Source organism: Lytechinus variegatus, chromosome 13 (genome assembly GCF_018143015.1).
Source record: "Lytechinus variegatus isolate NC3 chromosome 13, Lvar_3.0, whole genome shotgun sequence".
Taxonomy (NCBI): Eukaryota; Metazoa; Echinodermata; class Echinoidea; order Temnopleuroida; family Toxopneustidae; genus Lytechinus; species Lytechinus variegatus.
The window spans coordinates 25,926,150-25,941,101 of record NC_054752.1 but is presented as its reverse complement, the minus strand read 5'-3'; the positions used below and the strand labels follow the sequence as shown (position 1 = coordinate 25,941,101).

Below are 14,952 nucleotides of genomic sequence, written 5' to 3'. Positions count from 1 at the left end.
TGTGCTTAAAGACACCTGCTTCTTCAGTTCATTATCTTAAAAAATCATTTACAAGTGGCTGCAAGTATTGTATATGGTTTGCTATACAGTCGCACCTAAAAATCATACAACTGCTATATCTTTTATATGCCAAGATCGTATTACCTGTGCCATCTAGATATACATCGCGGCAGTCAGTTACATTCTTGATCAAGAAGTCTGCAAACCTCAGATCAGCTGTGCTTAGAGAGACCTGCTTCTTCAATTCATTGTCTAGGATAGTCACTTTACCTTCCTCAACCTGTAAAAGAATAGAGAAAGAGAAATAGGAGGAAAAATACTCAGCGCCTTGAATGGCATTAGATATGTTAAGTGTTTTAGAGACGTTGTTGCCCCTTAGGCCCGTTGCAGAAAGAGTTGCGTTTAAACGCAAGCCAAAAAATCAATCACAAGTCTAAAATACATGCTGTTGATTGGTTGAAATTCAAGTTGTGCATGATTTTTTAGAGTTGCGATTGATTGCAACTCTTTTAGCAATGGGCCCCAGGGGCCCGTTGCTAAAAGAGTTGGAATGGAATTGGAATGGAAGTTGGACTGGAAGTTGGAGTGATATGATAAGCACTATGCTGTACATGAACGTGGAATATTATTATTACTTCAAACTAACAAGTTTCGTAACTTCAGTCTTTATTGGATTTTCAGACTTTTTACACAAAAAACATACTATTTGTATAATGACAATAAGTAAAATAATAATAATCAAACATTGGTAATAATTTTGATGGTGCAGGACAATCATATAATTCCTTTGCTTTGGAACCCTTCCAATTTAAAGGTTTAGGGAAGTTAATCACCACTCAGAAATTAATGCACCCTCAAAACACATGCAAAACCTGGGAAGGTTTCACAAGATTTATGTGTGACTAAAACTTGCACTTAAAATATTGATTGCATGCTGTATACAACGCATCACAGCACTGATTGCATCATGCTCAGAGGTGGAGCGCTACTGCTCATTCATCAATTAGATTGCCTGTTGAGTATCATACGTGTGTCAGCATTATGATTTTTTTGCTTTAAATCACACTTAATCTTTTTGAAACACCCCCTCCCAGGTAAGATGGTATAACATGCTTGATTTAGATTTGCATGATTGCAATTCTTTCTGTGACAGACCCCAACTCTACTACCAACTCGTCCACTCATCAAATGGTGTACATGTACCTTCATTTAGTCTAATGCCATTTCGTCTAACAACCATTTGGTCCAATACCATTTGGTCCCATCATCACTTCGTCTAATCAGATCATCTGTGACCATTACGTCTCATATTCAGAGGAGTGTTGTATGAGAAAAGACTTGTCAGACGTTTTTATCGGACAGTGACCATTTGCTTCTCAGCCAATCAAAATCCAGGAAAGTCACCAGATCTGATGACTTGTCGGACCAAAATATTGATGAAATGCTCCCATGTTGGTCTAATACCCATTTTATTTTCATTCATTTCGCCAAACTAACACTTGGTCCAATAAGAGAAAATGGTAAACAGACTAAATGGCTATTGGACCAACTGGTTATTAGACGAAATGGTGAGTAGACAAAACGGCAGACCCATGTGGATAGTGGACGAACCGATGGTAGACCAAATGATAGTAGACGAGTAATAGTAACTGGACGAATTGGCATTAGATCCAGTGGCCTGTATTCTGAAGTCGGGTTAAACTTAGACAACTTTGTGCTAAAATTATGGGGGGCCAAAAGGGTCAAATTTTTTATGAAGTTGTATGCTTTTTATGAATACTGTGCTCTTTCCTGATTCATTGATGGTGAAGATGATCCTTTATTTATACTTCCTACACAATTATGAATGATTTGAGAGCCAAATTAGCTGAAATATGATATCTCTACTGCTAGTGATTTATGTAACAATCGGCTGTCCATACTTAACCATGATTCTAAACCTAAGTTTAAGTTAAACCCGACTTCAGAATAGGCCCGTTTTGAAAGTCCATTTTTGATGCACGTGTACACGGCGTGTTTTTCGGTCGTGTACACGTTGTAAACACTGTGAGAGCGAGTTATGTTTTCATGTCGACATGGACCCGCATCAACATGTCATAAAAAGGGGTCTATAAAGCCTAAGTCACGGTTTTAAAGCTTACCTGAGAAGTTTGAAGTATCAATCCACAAAAATTGGTGCAAATTAAAAGTTTACTCAGCTTAGCAGCGCATTAAATTAATAAAGAATGCAAAAGAAAATCAGTGCAAGGCCCTAGCTATCGCCGACGCTCGTTGGATGCGCATTTTGTATACTGTAACGTACATGCATGCACAGATCGCTGCAGAATTAAGTGTAACTGAAGTTATCGATTGATTTTCATTATTTTGTTGCCAATTTGAGGAGCTTTTGTTGGTAGGCTTGTAGCACATGTGTACGAGCGTATAACACGTAAGTTGTAGCAATTATCGCTGTCGCAATTGGTGATTCTCAAATTGGCTCTGAGCGTGATTGAGCAACGCTTTCGAGACCGGAGCAGACCCATTTCGTGGTACAAAATCTTGAGTCTCCAGAATGAACGTGGATTAAATCGGTGATTTTGGAAGTGAACTCACTCTAGATTAATTGAAATATATTGACATATAAGTAATTAAAACATGTGCAGTGTCTGAGAACTAAGATTTAATGTGAGGCTGTGAGTTTGTTCACTGACTTTGTAGTCCCATGCAAGCTTTATGCAGATGCTACCGTGTACACGGTGATGGAATTTGGTATTCATGCACCGACTTGACCGTGCGTGTACACGTGTACCCGAAACGGGCCTACTTCAGAATACGGGCCAGGGAAACCAATTGACTAACCTCCACAATGACGTCCATGAGATGCTTATGGTGTTTGAAGAGAGCGTTTGTTGCTCCGATGACGAATGACCTGACATTGACATCTTGTAGCATGTCATGCTGCTGAAGAGACATGTATGGATGGCACAAGGAACCCTGAAAAACATCATCAAACATGTCATAATCAACATGTACAGTGAGCAAGCACAAAAGGGACATACATGCAAGAAGTAAAACTTTGAAGTACTTATTGCCTTTATATAACTGTAACTGCAAATAACTAGTCAGAATAATTTGCCAAATTAATGGAGTCCTTGATACATAAATTCATTACAAAAGTGCAGAATGAAAAAAAAGAAAAGAAAAATACCCATCTACATTCGCACTTCTCCATTCTGGAGGCCCGATCTCTTTAAATAAATTTTTTTATCATTTTTTTTAGGAGTGCGATTTTTTGCTCTCCTAATTTATTTTAGGAGCGCGGTAGGAGCGCCGGTGCGATCGCGTTCCTCAAAAATGAAGGTCTGACCTTTTTTATCAATATGACACAATTTTCTTGTCTTACCTTTCCAAATATGGCAAGTGGAAAGCCAAAGCCATCCAGCTCCATAGGCTCTTGCTGTGGCATATTTGGAAGAACTACATAATCTTCAGCTCCGCTTAATCTCTCCATCTTCATCTCCCCTACACCCTCTTCAAATGCCTGTGATTGACCACTGCTGACCGTTGATGACCTTTGGCAGCTACCAATGCCACTGTCACCAGATTGAATACTAGCCGAGTGCTGGTGAAGCCGGTTCTGCGTCCGCAGTTCACCGTCTTCTTTGGTTTCGTCGGAGGCATTGCTCTCTTTCCTGGATTCCAAAGAGTCGCTGACTTTGTCCCTTTCCTCCGAGTTCAAATCTGACCTGCCCTCGCTGTTGCCTTTAGAGTTCTCAAAGAAGTCTCCATAGAGCTCCTGGTCAATCATATCTAGGAGCTCTTCTTCAGGTGAGACATCATCTTTAACCTTCTCCTTTGATTCATCACCACCCCTTGACCCCTGAGAAGGCGACCGACTGGCTTTCCTGCTTTCACTGTCCCGTCGAATCACAGGAATGTTTTCCTTATCAAATGAATTTGTCCTTGAGAGGTTGTCATTCATTTTTCCTTCAGACTTTGTTGTGCCTACACCTTCGTCCTCCATCGAGTTCGCGTTAGGGTCTCCCAGAGGTATCCTCAAGCACTTCTCACCGCTATCGCTGCTCTTTTCCGAACTGCTCTCTTGGCTCTTCTGGTGACTGTAATTGGGCACATGCGACATCTTCACATCCAGATACTCGTCCGTGTTGATACCATAATCTGTGAGCTCAATGGATGAGATGCGCGGGTTGTAGTGCTTGGGACAGGCTGACTTTTCGAGACCTCGTTCAATCATACCTTAGTAGTAAACAGAAATATGAGATGAGATAATGAGATGAACTTGAACCATTGCACATACATAACCCAAGAAGAGAAGCAATCTTTAGAAAGAGTAAAACAACAGGAACACTTCAAAACAAGTTTCATCAAAATCGGTTGTGAAATAAGCAAGTTACGGACGTTTAAAAGTCTTGTACTTTCTATGGGGGTCCTCAAATTGGAAAACTTGCTTCAAAATGGCTGATTTTGTGGACAACTCTTCATTTGTTTTGTACACAAGTTTTCAGATTTTCCCCATTATCTTTGAAATTGCATATTGCCTCATTCTGAGCACAACATAGGTCACAGGAAAATATAATTCACACCACATATATCAAGGTCGGGAGGAAATGATGTGAAATGTAAAATAAAGGGGAAAATCTGAAAATTTCTTGGGTTTTGGGTTCTTTCAACCGAGCATTACAGAGCGCACCATCGATCCAAGCTACATAATAGAGAAATGGATGCAGAGGTTCCATCAATGATCACATCTTTCTGATGCTGACATTAAAGTTTGGTCCCGGATGTAAATAATCATATCTCAATGACACACATCAGTAAATTCTCAAATACGCAATATGTTCCATTTGAACAGAGACTTTTGGAGTTTATAAAATGCATCAATATTGTCAAAAGTTAAACTAGTATAAATGTATGCCTCAGCTGCAATGCCCATCTAAAGTAAGAAAGATATTGCAAAACAGAAATGTGACACAGTCTCAATCAATATTAATTGAAAAGAAGGAAATTGTTTAATTACATGAAGGAACAATTGACCTGGGCAGTGACTCACAATATATCTCCTGTCCTCACATGAAATATAATGATTTGCTGTACATTAAGAATGGTCCTTAAGGAAAAAGTTTGTTTCATTTAATATAAAGCAAATAGGAAGTACAGCAATATTACACAACAACACAGGCAAAGGTTCAGAATATGAGTTAAATGAAATATCGAGGTGTGGTTTACCTGGGAACAATGAGACGATAGCAAGAAGTGCATTGCAGAGTTTATGAACGGGAGATGTGTAGAAGAGGATCCTTCTCTCAAGCATCATCAACTTGAACAATACCAAGATCTAAAAAAGGTGAAACAGACAAGTTTGAACTGGATTCGATGCAACTACATTACACTACATCAATACAACACCCCTAACTCCACCATTTTTTTCCAGGAGAGCAGCAATCACATATTAATTTCAAAAATTCCTAATAACATATTTCTTCCCCGATTGGTTTAATAGTCATTTATTCCCTTTTTTGTATCACATGCATTTCGTTAGGTTGTGATTTTTGCTTATCGTTTATTTTAGTAAAAAGTGTGATATGGGATACATACATATGCTTGTTATTATTAGTAGTATCATCATCATCATCAAAGTGCAGGCCTGTGAGTGGGGTTTCAAAAAAATAGCGGAAAAATCTGAAAATTTACCTTACTATTTACTATCGCCAAGCCGCTGCATTTGCCCATCACGATTCACGGTGTATTCTAGACCAAAAGCTTCAGTCTCTGTATTTTGGTTGTTCCGCTGAACTGCGTTGGCTCACTCACCAATACATAGACTGAAGAGCTTGGAGGCCCGTACGTACAGACAACGTATTTTAGCAGTAACGTTAGATCTAACAGTGGAAACCCGATTTTCCGATCGTTTTTTTGTACATAAAATGTCACATTATGAAAAAGAAATCACATCCATATTTACGAAAAAATGTTTAAAATTCAGAAATATCGTACCTTAGACCGCAGTTACCGCTAATTCCTTTGAAATAATGATCGAAACATCGTCATCTTCGATCCTTTCGTTGGTCAACGTAAGTTGCCATCTTGGATGACGTCATCATCCTTACAGACGTATTTACCAGTCGCAAAATATCGCAATTTGAGCCGCTGCTTTGCGCTTGTATGCCAACAACGGCAACGGTGCACGGTGTGATCCGCAGCAGTTTCATTCGAAACTTCGCGAAGGCAAAATACAAGGCCCCGTAACGTGTATATTCACAACACACACATTCTGCTCGCATCCATTTACCTAGACTTGTTTTCCAGCCGTTTTGGATAAAATAGCAGAATTTTGACTAAGAAAAAACGGAAATGGAACACAAGAAAAAAGCGGAAATTGAAATCGGTCTTAAAAATGAAAATAGCGGATTTCCGCTAAATAGCTGAGATTTTACAGGCCTGAAAGCGTTTTTAATAGGGAAGGCATATATATTATCAGATTTAAGCAGAAATTTACAGAATATGTCCAAAACTATTCTAGTGAAACTGGTAGCATGAGTACTGCACTCAGACTCTTCCCGTTCTGAGCTATAGGCCTACATATATTTACCTAAGCTCTGAAAAATTAACCAATCACAGCTTGCCGATGGGGGCGCTCTTTCATGTGAATCTACCTCTTGTACCTTTAGCATAGGATGTGAATGTCGAGACTTACCTTGTGTTTGAAGGTTGTGACCAAGTCCCTCAAGGACAGACCAAGAAACACTTGAGAATCGTCAGGTATCGTCCGCGGTATACAGTTGTTGAGATTCTCATAGAACTCCTGTTAAAGATAAAAACAACACATAAAATGAAGTGTAAATCATGGGAAGTTTACAGTATGTATGTATTAAATAAGGGCTCGGCACGATTTCGCCTCCTGGAAATAATAAAAAAGAGCCCTGGAAAAATCCTTATTCATTGAAATGTTATAGCTTTAATATCCAAAATTGCAGATTTACTCAGTAGGTTATGAGAGGTAGCCCTCAAAGGCCCTAATAAATATAAATTACGCTAAATTTAGCGCGTATCAGGCACGTGTATGAAAAATGTCCACTCCTGATGCGCGCTTTTGTCACAGTGCGCCAAATTGACGCCTGTTGCCGTGGTTATCAACGCTATTTTATTCATGAGTCCACTGTTTTTATTCATGAGTCCACTCTTCAAACAGTGGACTCATGAATAAAATAGCGTATCTAACCATGGTAACAGGCGTCAATTTGGCGCACTGTGACAAAAGCGCGCATCAGCATTGGACATGTTTTATACACGCGCCCGATACGCGCTAAATTAAGCGTAATTTATACAGGAAATCTGCATAAACCATGGACTCAACCGTGGGTTTTCAAAACCACCTTTGTGAATTCGGGCCAAATTATCTTTTTAAAATTGATTGATCCTATCAATATCAAGTGCATGCAAATTCCATCAATGTCATATTTTTTTCTTTAGGATATTTGCCCAATGTCCTTTGAAAACAGAGGGAAGCAAACTGAATGGTCAAGAAAAAAGTGAATATATGAATATACATCGTTTCTAGAAAATATTTTGGACAAACATACATTTAGATGTTGACGTTGCTGGCTTTCCATAGTTTCGATCGATCGGATCGATCGTAACTCTTTGCACGATTGCCCCTGGTGTGAATGAAAGGCGAGTTCATTGCTGATTTTCAAATTTCAACAACTTGAATCATGATACAAAAATTGTTAATATACAAACACAGAACCAGAACACATACAAGATCAGCAGTGCACTGTACACAGTCACAAACTTAAAGGTGATCATATGTACACAGGGGCGGATTCAGGATTTTCCAAAAGGGGGGGGGGGCACATTCTTCTGAGGAAAAGTTCGACAAGCAAAAAAAAATGTTTTACAACCAAAAATTAAAATTTAGTCCCCAAAAAAACTTGACAAGCAAAAAAAAGGTCTTCATTATCAAAAGGGGGGGACACACTTCTGTTTCAATGGCATTTTTACAATTACAAATTTAATTTTGCTTCTTAAAAGGGTGGGGGGCACGGGCCGGCTGTGTTCCACCCCCCCCCCCCTCCCGGATCCGCCAGTGCATGTACATGTAATTGATCATCTGTAAACTTACATAAGCGCAGCTGTGCAATTTTACCCATCAAAAAAAGGTGTACCCTGAGCCACACTTTTTCCACATAATGTGTACGGTATTACAGCTTCTACTGCATGAACAACTAAAAACGTGTTTGCATTTCCTTTCATCCCCTCACAGCAGTTGTAGGGTACATATGCAATCCACTAGTAATCTACATACGGTGCACTCATCACAAGCCATGCTTTCTGAGTTGCTACCTCCTCTGTTTTGGTCATGTTCATGAAATGTATTGATGCTTTAATCATTAGAAATAAATGTACTTCATTCATTCATTCAAATGAATTGGAATAGCAACAAATGCATTTGGGGAATGTACCAAGCTACATTGTACATGTACATGTATAAGGCAGGCTTTAAGTTGATCTATTATGAAATCTGTACATGTATCTTGTCAAAACTACAATAATTCATTCGTAATTCATCAAATCTTGTACAACTTATGATGATGATGACCATGTGACCATATCTATCTCCTGGCAAAGTCATGAGGACCTCTTGATACCATCTTATAATCAGTATCACTTTCAGTGTAAACAGCTTCCCAAGTTGTATAAGTCTGCTCTTGAACGTACTTCTCTCAATTACAGTCATAAAAGTATCGTAAACTACAGAGGCATCATGCTTCTGGAAGTGTCATTTTTCAACCAACAATCTTAAAGTCCAAATACTGAATAGCAAAGTTTCCAAGAAACGATGCTGGTTGAGACTTCTCTATGGATTGTCTAATATCAGTTTGACCTCCATGTATTGCTATTATGCCCAAACATCACTAGGTCTGGATACCTGCCATTTAGTATAATGCGCAAACAGTCTTATTTCCACTTTTTCTACTTTATTATATAGCACTTTAGGGTTCAATAAAAATATTTTAAAAGAGTTTTTATAGACATTATGAGATACTATGTTTACCTTCTTCAATATTTACATTTCCACAAAGAAAACATTTATTTCATTGCCAGGTGTGAGATACAACCAGGTATGTCTGGTTGCATCTTATGTATATCTTATAGTGTATATCTTATAGTACATGTATGTCTGAATGAGATCCTATCAGGAGTTTCTTATTCTTTCTTTCCTTTTCTCCTAACCACCTGCTTTTTTTGGGGGGGGGGTCTGTTTGTTTGTTTTTTCCACCTCCTCTTGCAGGAAAATCCATAGATACATATAGGCCTACACTGTATTGTAGCTTCTTCACTTCAATTTTGACACCAAATTCTTCCTGCCAAAAATATATGTATTCTTTTGACAGAGCTGCCAACAAGAAGCTGAAAATCAGTATTTCAGAAAGGAAATCAGTATTTTCAAAAAATACCATAGGACCACACATACAGCTGAAACTTTAGAAATCAGTATTTACAAGAAACTAAAAGTATTCTTCTCACTTTTCAGTACTAAATACTGAAAATCAGTACTACTTGGCAGCTCTGTTCTGACCAGTCCTCACCTTCCTCTTTCTCATTCTACCCCCCCCCCCCCCCCCCCCCCCCTTCCCCTTCACTGTTCCCTTGATTCAAAATAATTTTTTCCCTGGCTTAGGGATAAAATACATAAATTCTCCGAAAACATGCACAATGGAGAAAGAATGCTACATGAAAAATTAATATTTCCTTCTTACTCTCTTCCAAAATTGCAAGCCATCACTCAACTTCAATGGCTAGTCTTATGCTGCAGACCCTGTCTGCAGCTGCTAAATAATTTCGCTCCCCCCCCCAAAAAAAAAAAAAATCTTCTTTCAATTTTTTTTCTTCTAATTTTGCTTCTCAAAGGTGGGGGGACGGCCCGGCTGTGCACCCCTCTCCCCCCCCCCCTTCGGTTCTGCCAGTGCTTTCTACCTAAACTTGTGACATGAATTGAATGCAAAAAACTGGAGTGAAAGGGGATTTCCCCCTAATCAGCCTCGTACATGACGTTCAAAAAATTTGCTGGAAAGTCAGCTTGACATTCCAGCAAATGTGCTTTTATGAAATGCAAAGTTGCTAGCAAAGCAACTTAAAGCTGCTATTCTACCAGAGTTGCTATCATTGCAAGTAGCAACTCTTTATGAAATGGGCCCTGGTGATTAGATGAAGTGATGATTGGACCAAATGGCTATTAGACGAAATGTTGGATGGAATGGTATTAGACTAAATGAGGTATATATAAACTATGTGATGAGTGGATGAGTTCACTTGGCCATAGATGAATCGGCAGGTTACCCATGTAGATAGCATCCACTCTGTACAAATTGATTACTCTCCATTTTGGGTCAGATAAAAACAAACAACTACCAGAGAGTCCCAAGACATCTCCGTGCAACCTCTTCATAAAACGGGGCATGCTGCCAAGTCAGTCACATCACAATAAAAGCCACATCTGGATTTGGCCTGGGAATATCCCAAGACAAATACCAGCAGATCGTGTTACATGAAAAGTTTTGTCCGATATTATCACTGACTAATTGCTCTGAGCCAATCAGATGCAAGGATTTCGGTAGCTTATAACAAAAGTCTGTGAAAATCGCTCTCTGTTTCATGAAAAGCTTCCTAAGATTTACTAATGAAGAATAGGTGAGCAAGCAGAGAGGAAGTGCCTGAATTTGAAATCAACTTATCTTGAAATGCAGAGCGCATAAAAGCTGCTTGAGCTCCAGCCAGGGTAACAATATCCAAGTCCTTTGGAAGCACATAGAGATGTTATTCATAATGTGTAATGCGCTATGCAAGAACTATATTATTATTATTATTTTAATACTGCATCATGAAAACAGACCAGTCCACAATACAGTCGATTCAGACCAACTCGAAATTCAAGAATACCAGGCAATCTCTGCTCGGGAAATTTACAGTCTGCTCTGCCCAGATAAAAAAAAACACCAGGGGCCCGTCTTACAAAGAGTTGTGATCGATCCGATCAATCGTAACTACGGAAAGCCAGCCACGTCAACATCTAAAATACAGGTTTGGTTTTAAAAAAAATTACGAATGACCATAATTCATATATTCACCTTTTCCTTGACAATTCAGTATGCTTCTCTTTCTTTTCAAAGGACAATGAGCAAATTTCCTAGAGAAAAAATTGTGACATTGATGGATCTCCATAGACTTGAGATTAACTGGATCAATTGTAACTCCTTGTGAGACAGGGCCCAGGTATATTTGGCAATGTAAAAGCAAACTACCTATATAATACTCCTAGAAATAGTACCTGCTATTAGTAGGTACTTGTCAAAATCTTGAGAAGGTTTGCAGGTATTTCTCTACATGTAGGTCGCAGGTATTCTGATCCACAATGTGCTGCACTCAACCCAGGTGAGGTAAATGGGTACCGTGAGGTAAATGGGTACCGGTAGGAAATAATTCCTTAAAAAGCTGTGTGCGCTATGAACGCCTAGCTTAGCCGGTTAATATAGGAGCGCCTTGAGCACCTACATGTAACAAGGTGGATATGAGCGCAATATAAATACCCTATATTATTATTATTATTATTCTTGAAGTCCTAATTTTCATCACACTTGTCGGAAAGGCTCACATGATGAAAAATGTTATTATGTGTATAAGAATATTGCATATTGCATACGATTCAGTTTTCCCATGATTCAACATCCAAGACTTCCCTTCAACTACTGCTGCAATAAAATTCTCTAGATATACTTCCATAAAGGATATTTGAATCTGCGCTATCAACCTTGGTGCTGTAATCTGTCTGGATTAACAATCACTGGAGATTTAATTCTCATTCCATACCTGAAGTATTTTTGTCTTGGAGAAATCCCGCTCACAGAAGTATGCATGAGTGATGAGCTCTAACTTGGCCTGGATCAATCCATATAATGGCTGAAATTTTAAGAAAACAAAGGGGGAAAAGGGGAAGATTATAAAGTAATATCAATCCTTCTCAAAATAAAGAATATCGAATTAATTTTTTTTTCTGTTGAATTGATGTGAAAGTACAATACTTAAGGTCTATTCAAATACAAATCAATGTACCACTGTTCAAACTGGTGAGATTTCTCTTGTCAATGTCATATCAACGAATAAAGTTGAAAAGTGGAACATAATGAAAGAAAAAAACAATATACATTGCTTGCAAACTGCAAATTTTGCTTTTGAAAGAATAAATTAATAAAGGGTTTCTTTGCATGGCAGGGAGAAAATTTTGAAAGAATAATCATCAACAACAACAACAACAAAACTTTAATACAAAAATAAAATCGAGCACACATGCAGTACATGTATTGTATTTATACATGTTTAGGGCCAGCCTCCGACAAGGAAATTATGGAATACAACTTAGTATCAACATATTGTCAATATTGCCGATCACTTCAATTACAGTTTATTAAAGTTTTTTATGACTGATCTTATTTTCTCCTTGAATTTCATTTCTTTTTTCATTTTCCCCATGTATACCTGAGCATCTCATTCAATGATTTATTGGGTTTTTCTTTGGGGCACTGCATTCATACATAGTTCTCAACTGCTACATGCATTCAAGAATTATACCCCTTTCATATACCCAATTATGCGGCTAATGCTGCATAATTTGGTTGTAAAATCGGAGGAGGACCAGAGTTATCCGCATTATTTTTGATGCTGCAATTATCCGCATAATAGCAGCATCGGGACCAGATTTTGACTTTATGAACGCATTTCGAAGGTAATGCGGATAATTGCCACGGTGCGGTCACAAGTTCACCCTTTTCCAACGCAACTGCATCGGAGGGGGTGTGTGCGGTTGCCATGACGATTATCCGCCTTTTTCAGGACGGGCGCTCGTAAAAATTGTGCGGATTATTTTCGGAGTTTGTGAACGCAATTTTTATTGAATTATCCGCATTACTCTTTAATAGGCGGCTAATTGGGGGATGGGTTTATGAAAGGGGTATTAGATGAAACAATTGTGATATAGGAAAAACATTTCAACAAGGTCGAGGGGGAAGAGGAGGATCTTATATTTGGTACCCAGCCGTCACTTTAATTCGTCCTTCTGGAATCAAATATCTTGTCATATCTGCTTTCTTGGCAGACTCCTGGATATTAATTGGGTGTGTTTTTCCTAGATTAATCAGTCCCTTGGGTATTTGCCAATCCTTTATAGAAAGATCACCTTTCAAGATATAGCCTTCATTCATAGTACACTGTACATTCCATGTATGTAGGTATTAAAATCTACCTACAGTGTGCACAATATGCCAACCTCTTGCAGTATTCTAAGGGATGAAAAAAAAAATTTGGGTACAAAAATTGTATATTCCTTTCAATTCTCTGCAATAAACATTGTGTATAATACAGTTTGGGGAAGGAATCAGGCCCCCCCCAAAAAAAAAAAAAATTAATTAATAAAGTTTTCGGGGGGAAAAAATCGGGAGTAGTTTTCATAACATACTGCCTGTTACAAATCTGCAACATTTATAAGGTTTTAAAATTGAAATGAATATCGCCCCCCCCCCTCCCCTAGCCCCCATGTATTTTTTCCCCCTGAAAGGAAATACATGTACATGTATAAAACCTATAAAACAGGTGGAATTTCTGTACACTGCAATATCAATATAAATTTTTCCATAAAAGAGAATTTGACAGATTTTCGCCAAATCTTCACTTTTTATATTTCCTTTGGATTTTTGCTTTATCGAAACAAATCTAACATCAGGAAGAACTTCCCCTTTAAATAGAACTCAGGAAATAAAAACAAAACAATTCAAGTGAAAATTATTCAGGCATTTAAAAAAAGGAATTGAAATATTAAAATGTTTTCAAAAGCTGAGCCTGATTGGCACAAATAACAAAAGGACATTTTCAATAAACTTGGACAGTTTGAAGGCTTACAAATAAAAGCTAAAGTCTGTGTAAAGGTACTTTATAGAATCCTTTGTATGCATTTCAAATCCTTTGTATGCATTTCAAATGATATGAAGGGTACATGTATGTACCACTGAATTTGCCAAATGATAGTGAATTATTGGTTTCCAGGGGCGGTATTCTGAAAACGTTCTTATCTTAATTTTGTTCTTATCTACGTCACTTTCTTAAATTGGTATTCTGAAAACGTTATCTTTTTCTTATCTTTTGTTCTTATCTTTGTTCTTATCTTGCTTTCCATCCAATGCAGAGCGCGCAAATTTACCACTCGCGCATATAATACCAAAGCGCGCTAAAAGATAAGTGGTATTCTGAAAACGTTCTTATCTTTTTTCTTTCTTTCACGATATTTAAGATATTTAAGATAGCTAGAAGGTTATCACATCTCACGATGTCCGCGTTTTTTTCTTGCTCAAAATCGATGGCCTCTAGTAGTAACAAATACCCACAAGTATTCCTCCCACCATTTCCTTCATTTGCCCTTTATTTTGCCCGTCTCTTTTTTCTATCCCTTCTTTCTTTTCCTTTTTTTCCTTTCTATCTGTCTGTCTTTCTTCCTTTCTATCTGTCTGTCTTTCTTCCTTTCTCTCTGTCTGTCTTTCTTCTTTTCTTTCATTCTTCATTCATATCTTTTCTTTTGTTCTGTTTGAATCTTTTTAATTTCTTTTTTCTTTTGCTTTGTTTCATTTATACTTCACCTTTCTTCCTTTTTTATTTTCCCTTTTTGTTTTATCCCTTTCTTTTTCTTTACTGAGTATTTTGTCTACTTTTCCCCCGTTTCTCTTCCTTTTCTTTCTTTTTCCTTTTTCTTTCTTTCTTCCTTCACTTGTTTGTAATCTTTATTTTTCTTCCTCATTTTTCTTCCATTCTTTCGTTTTTATACATGCTTTACCTTTTTTAATCAATCATTTTATTTTTCCCCTCTTTCTTCCTTCCCTTTAATAATTCTTACTTTTTCTTTCCTATTTT

General features: G+C 37.8%; 1 protein-coding gene across 1 annotated transcript in view; it reads right to left on the bottom strand.

Annotated features, from left to right (window-relative positions):
• LOC121426099 (late secretory pathway protein AVL9 homolog) overlaps positions 1–14,952 on the bottom strand; it is a 45,135-nt gene that overhangs the window by 6,060 nt on the left and 24,123 nt on the right. Inside the window, exons 5-10 of the mRNA XM_041622254.1 lie at positions 11,869–11,958; positions 6,695–6,802; positions 5,227–5,335; positions 3,383–4,236; positions 2,839–2,973; positions 145–280 (exon numbers count right to left, since the gene is read on the bottom strand). Coding sequence (XP_041478188.1) covers positions 145–280; positions 2,839–2,973; positions 3,383–4,236; positions 5,227–5,335; positions 6,695–6,802; positions 11,869–11,958 — 1,432 coding nt within the window. The remainder of the gene's footprint in view (positions 1–144; positions 281–2,838; positions 2,974–3,382; positions 4,237–5,226; positions 5,336–6,694; positions 6,803–11,868; positions 11,959–14,952) is intronic.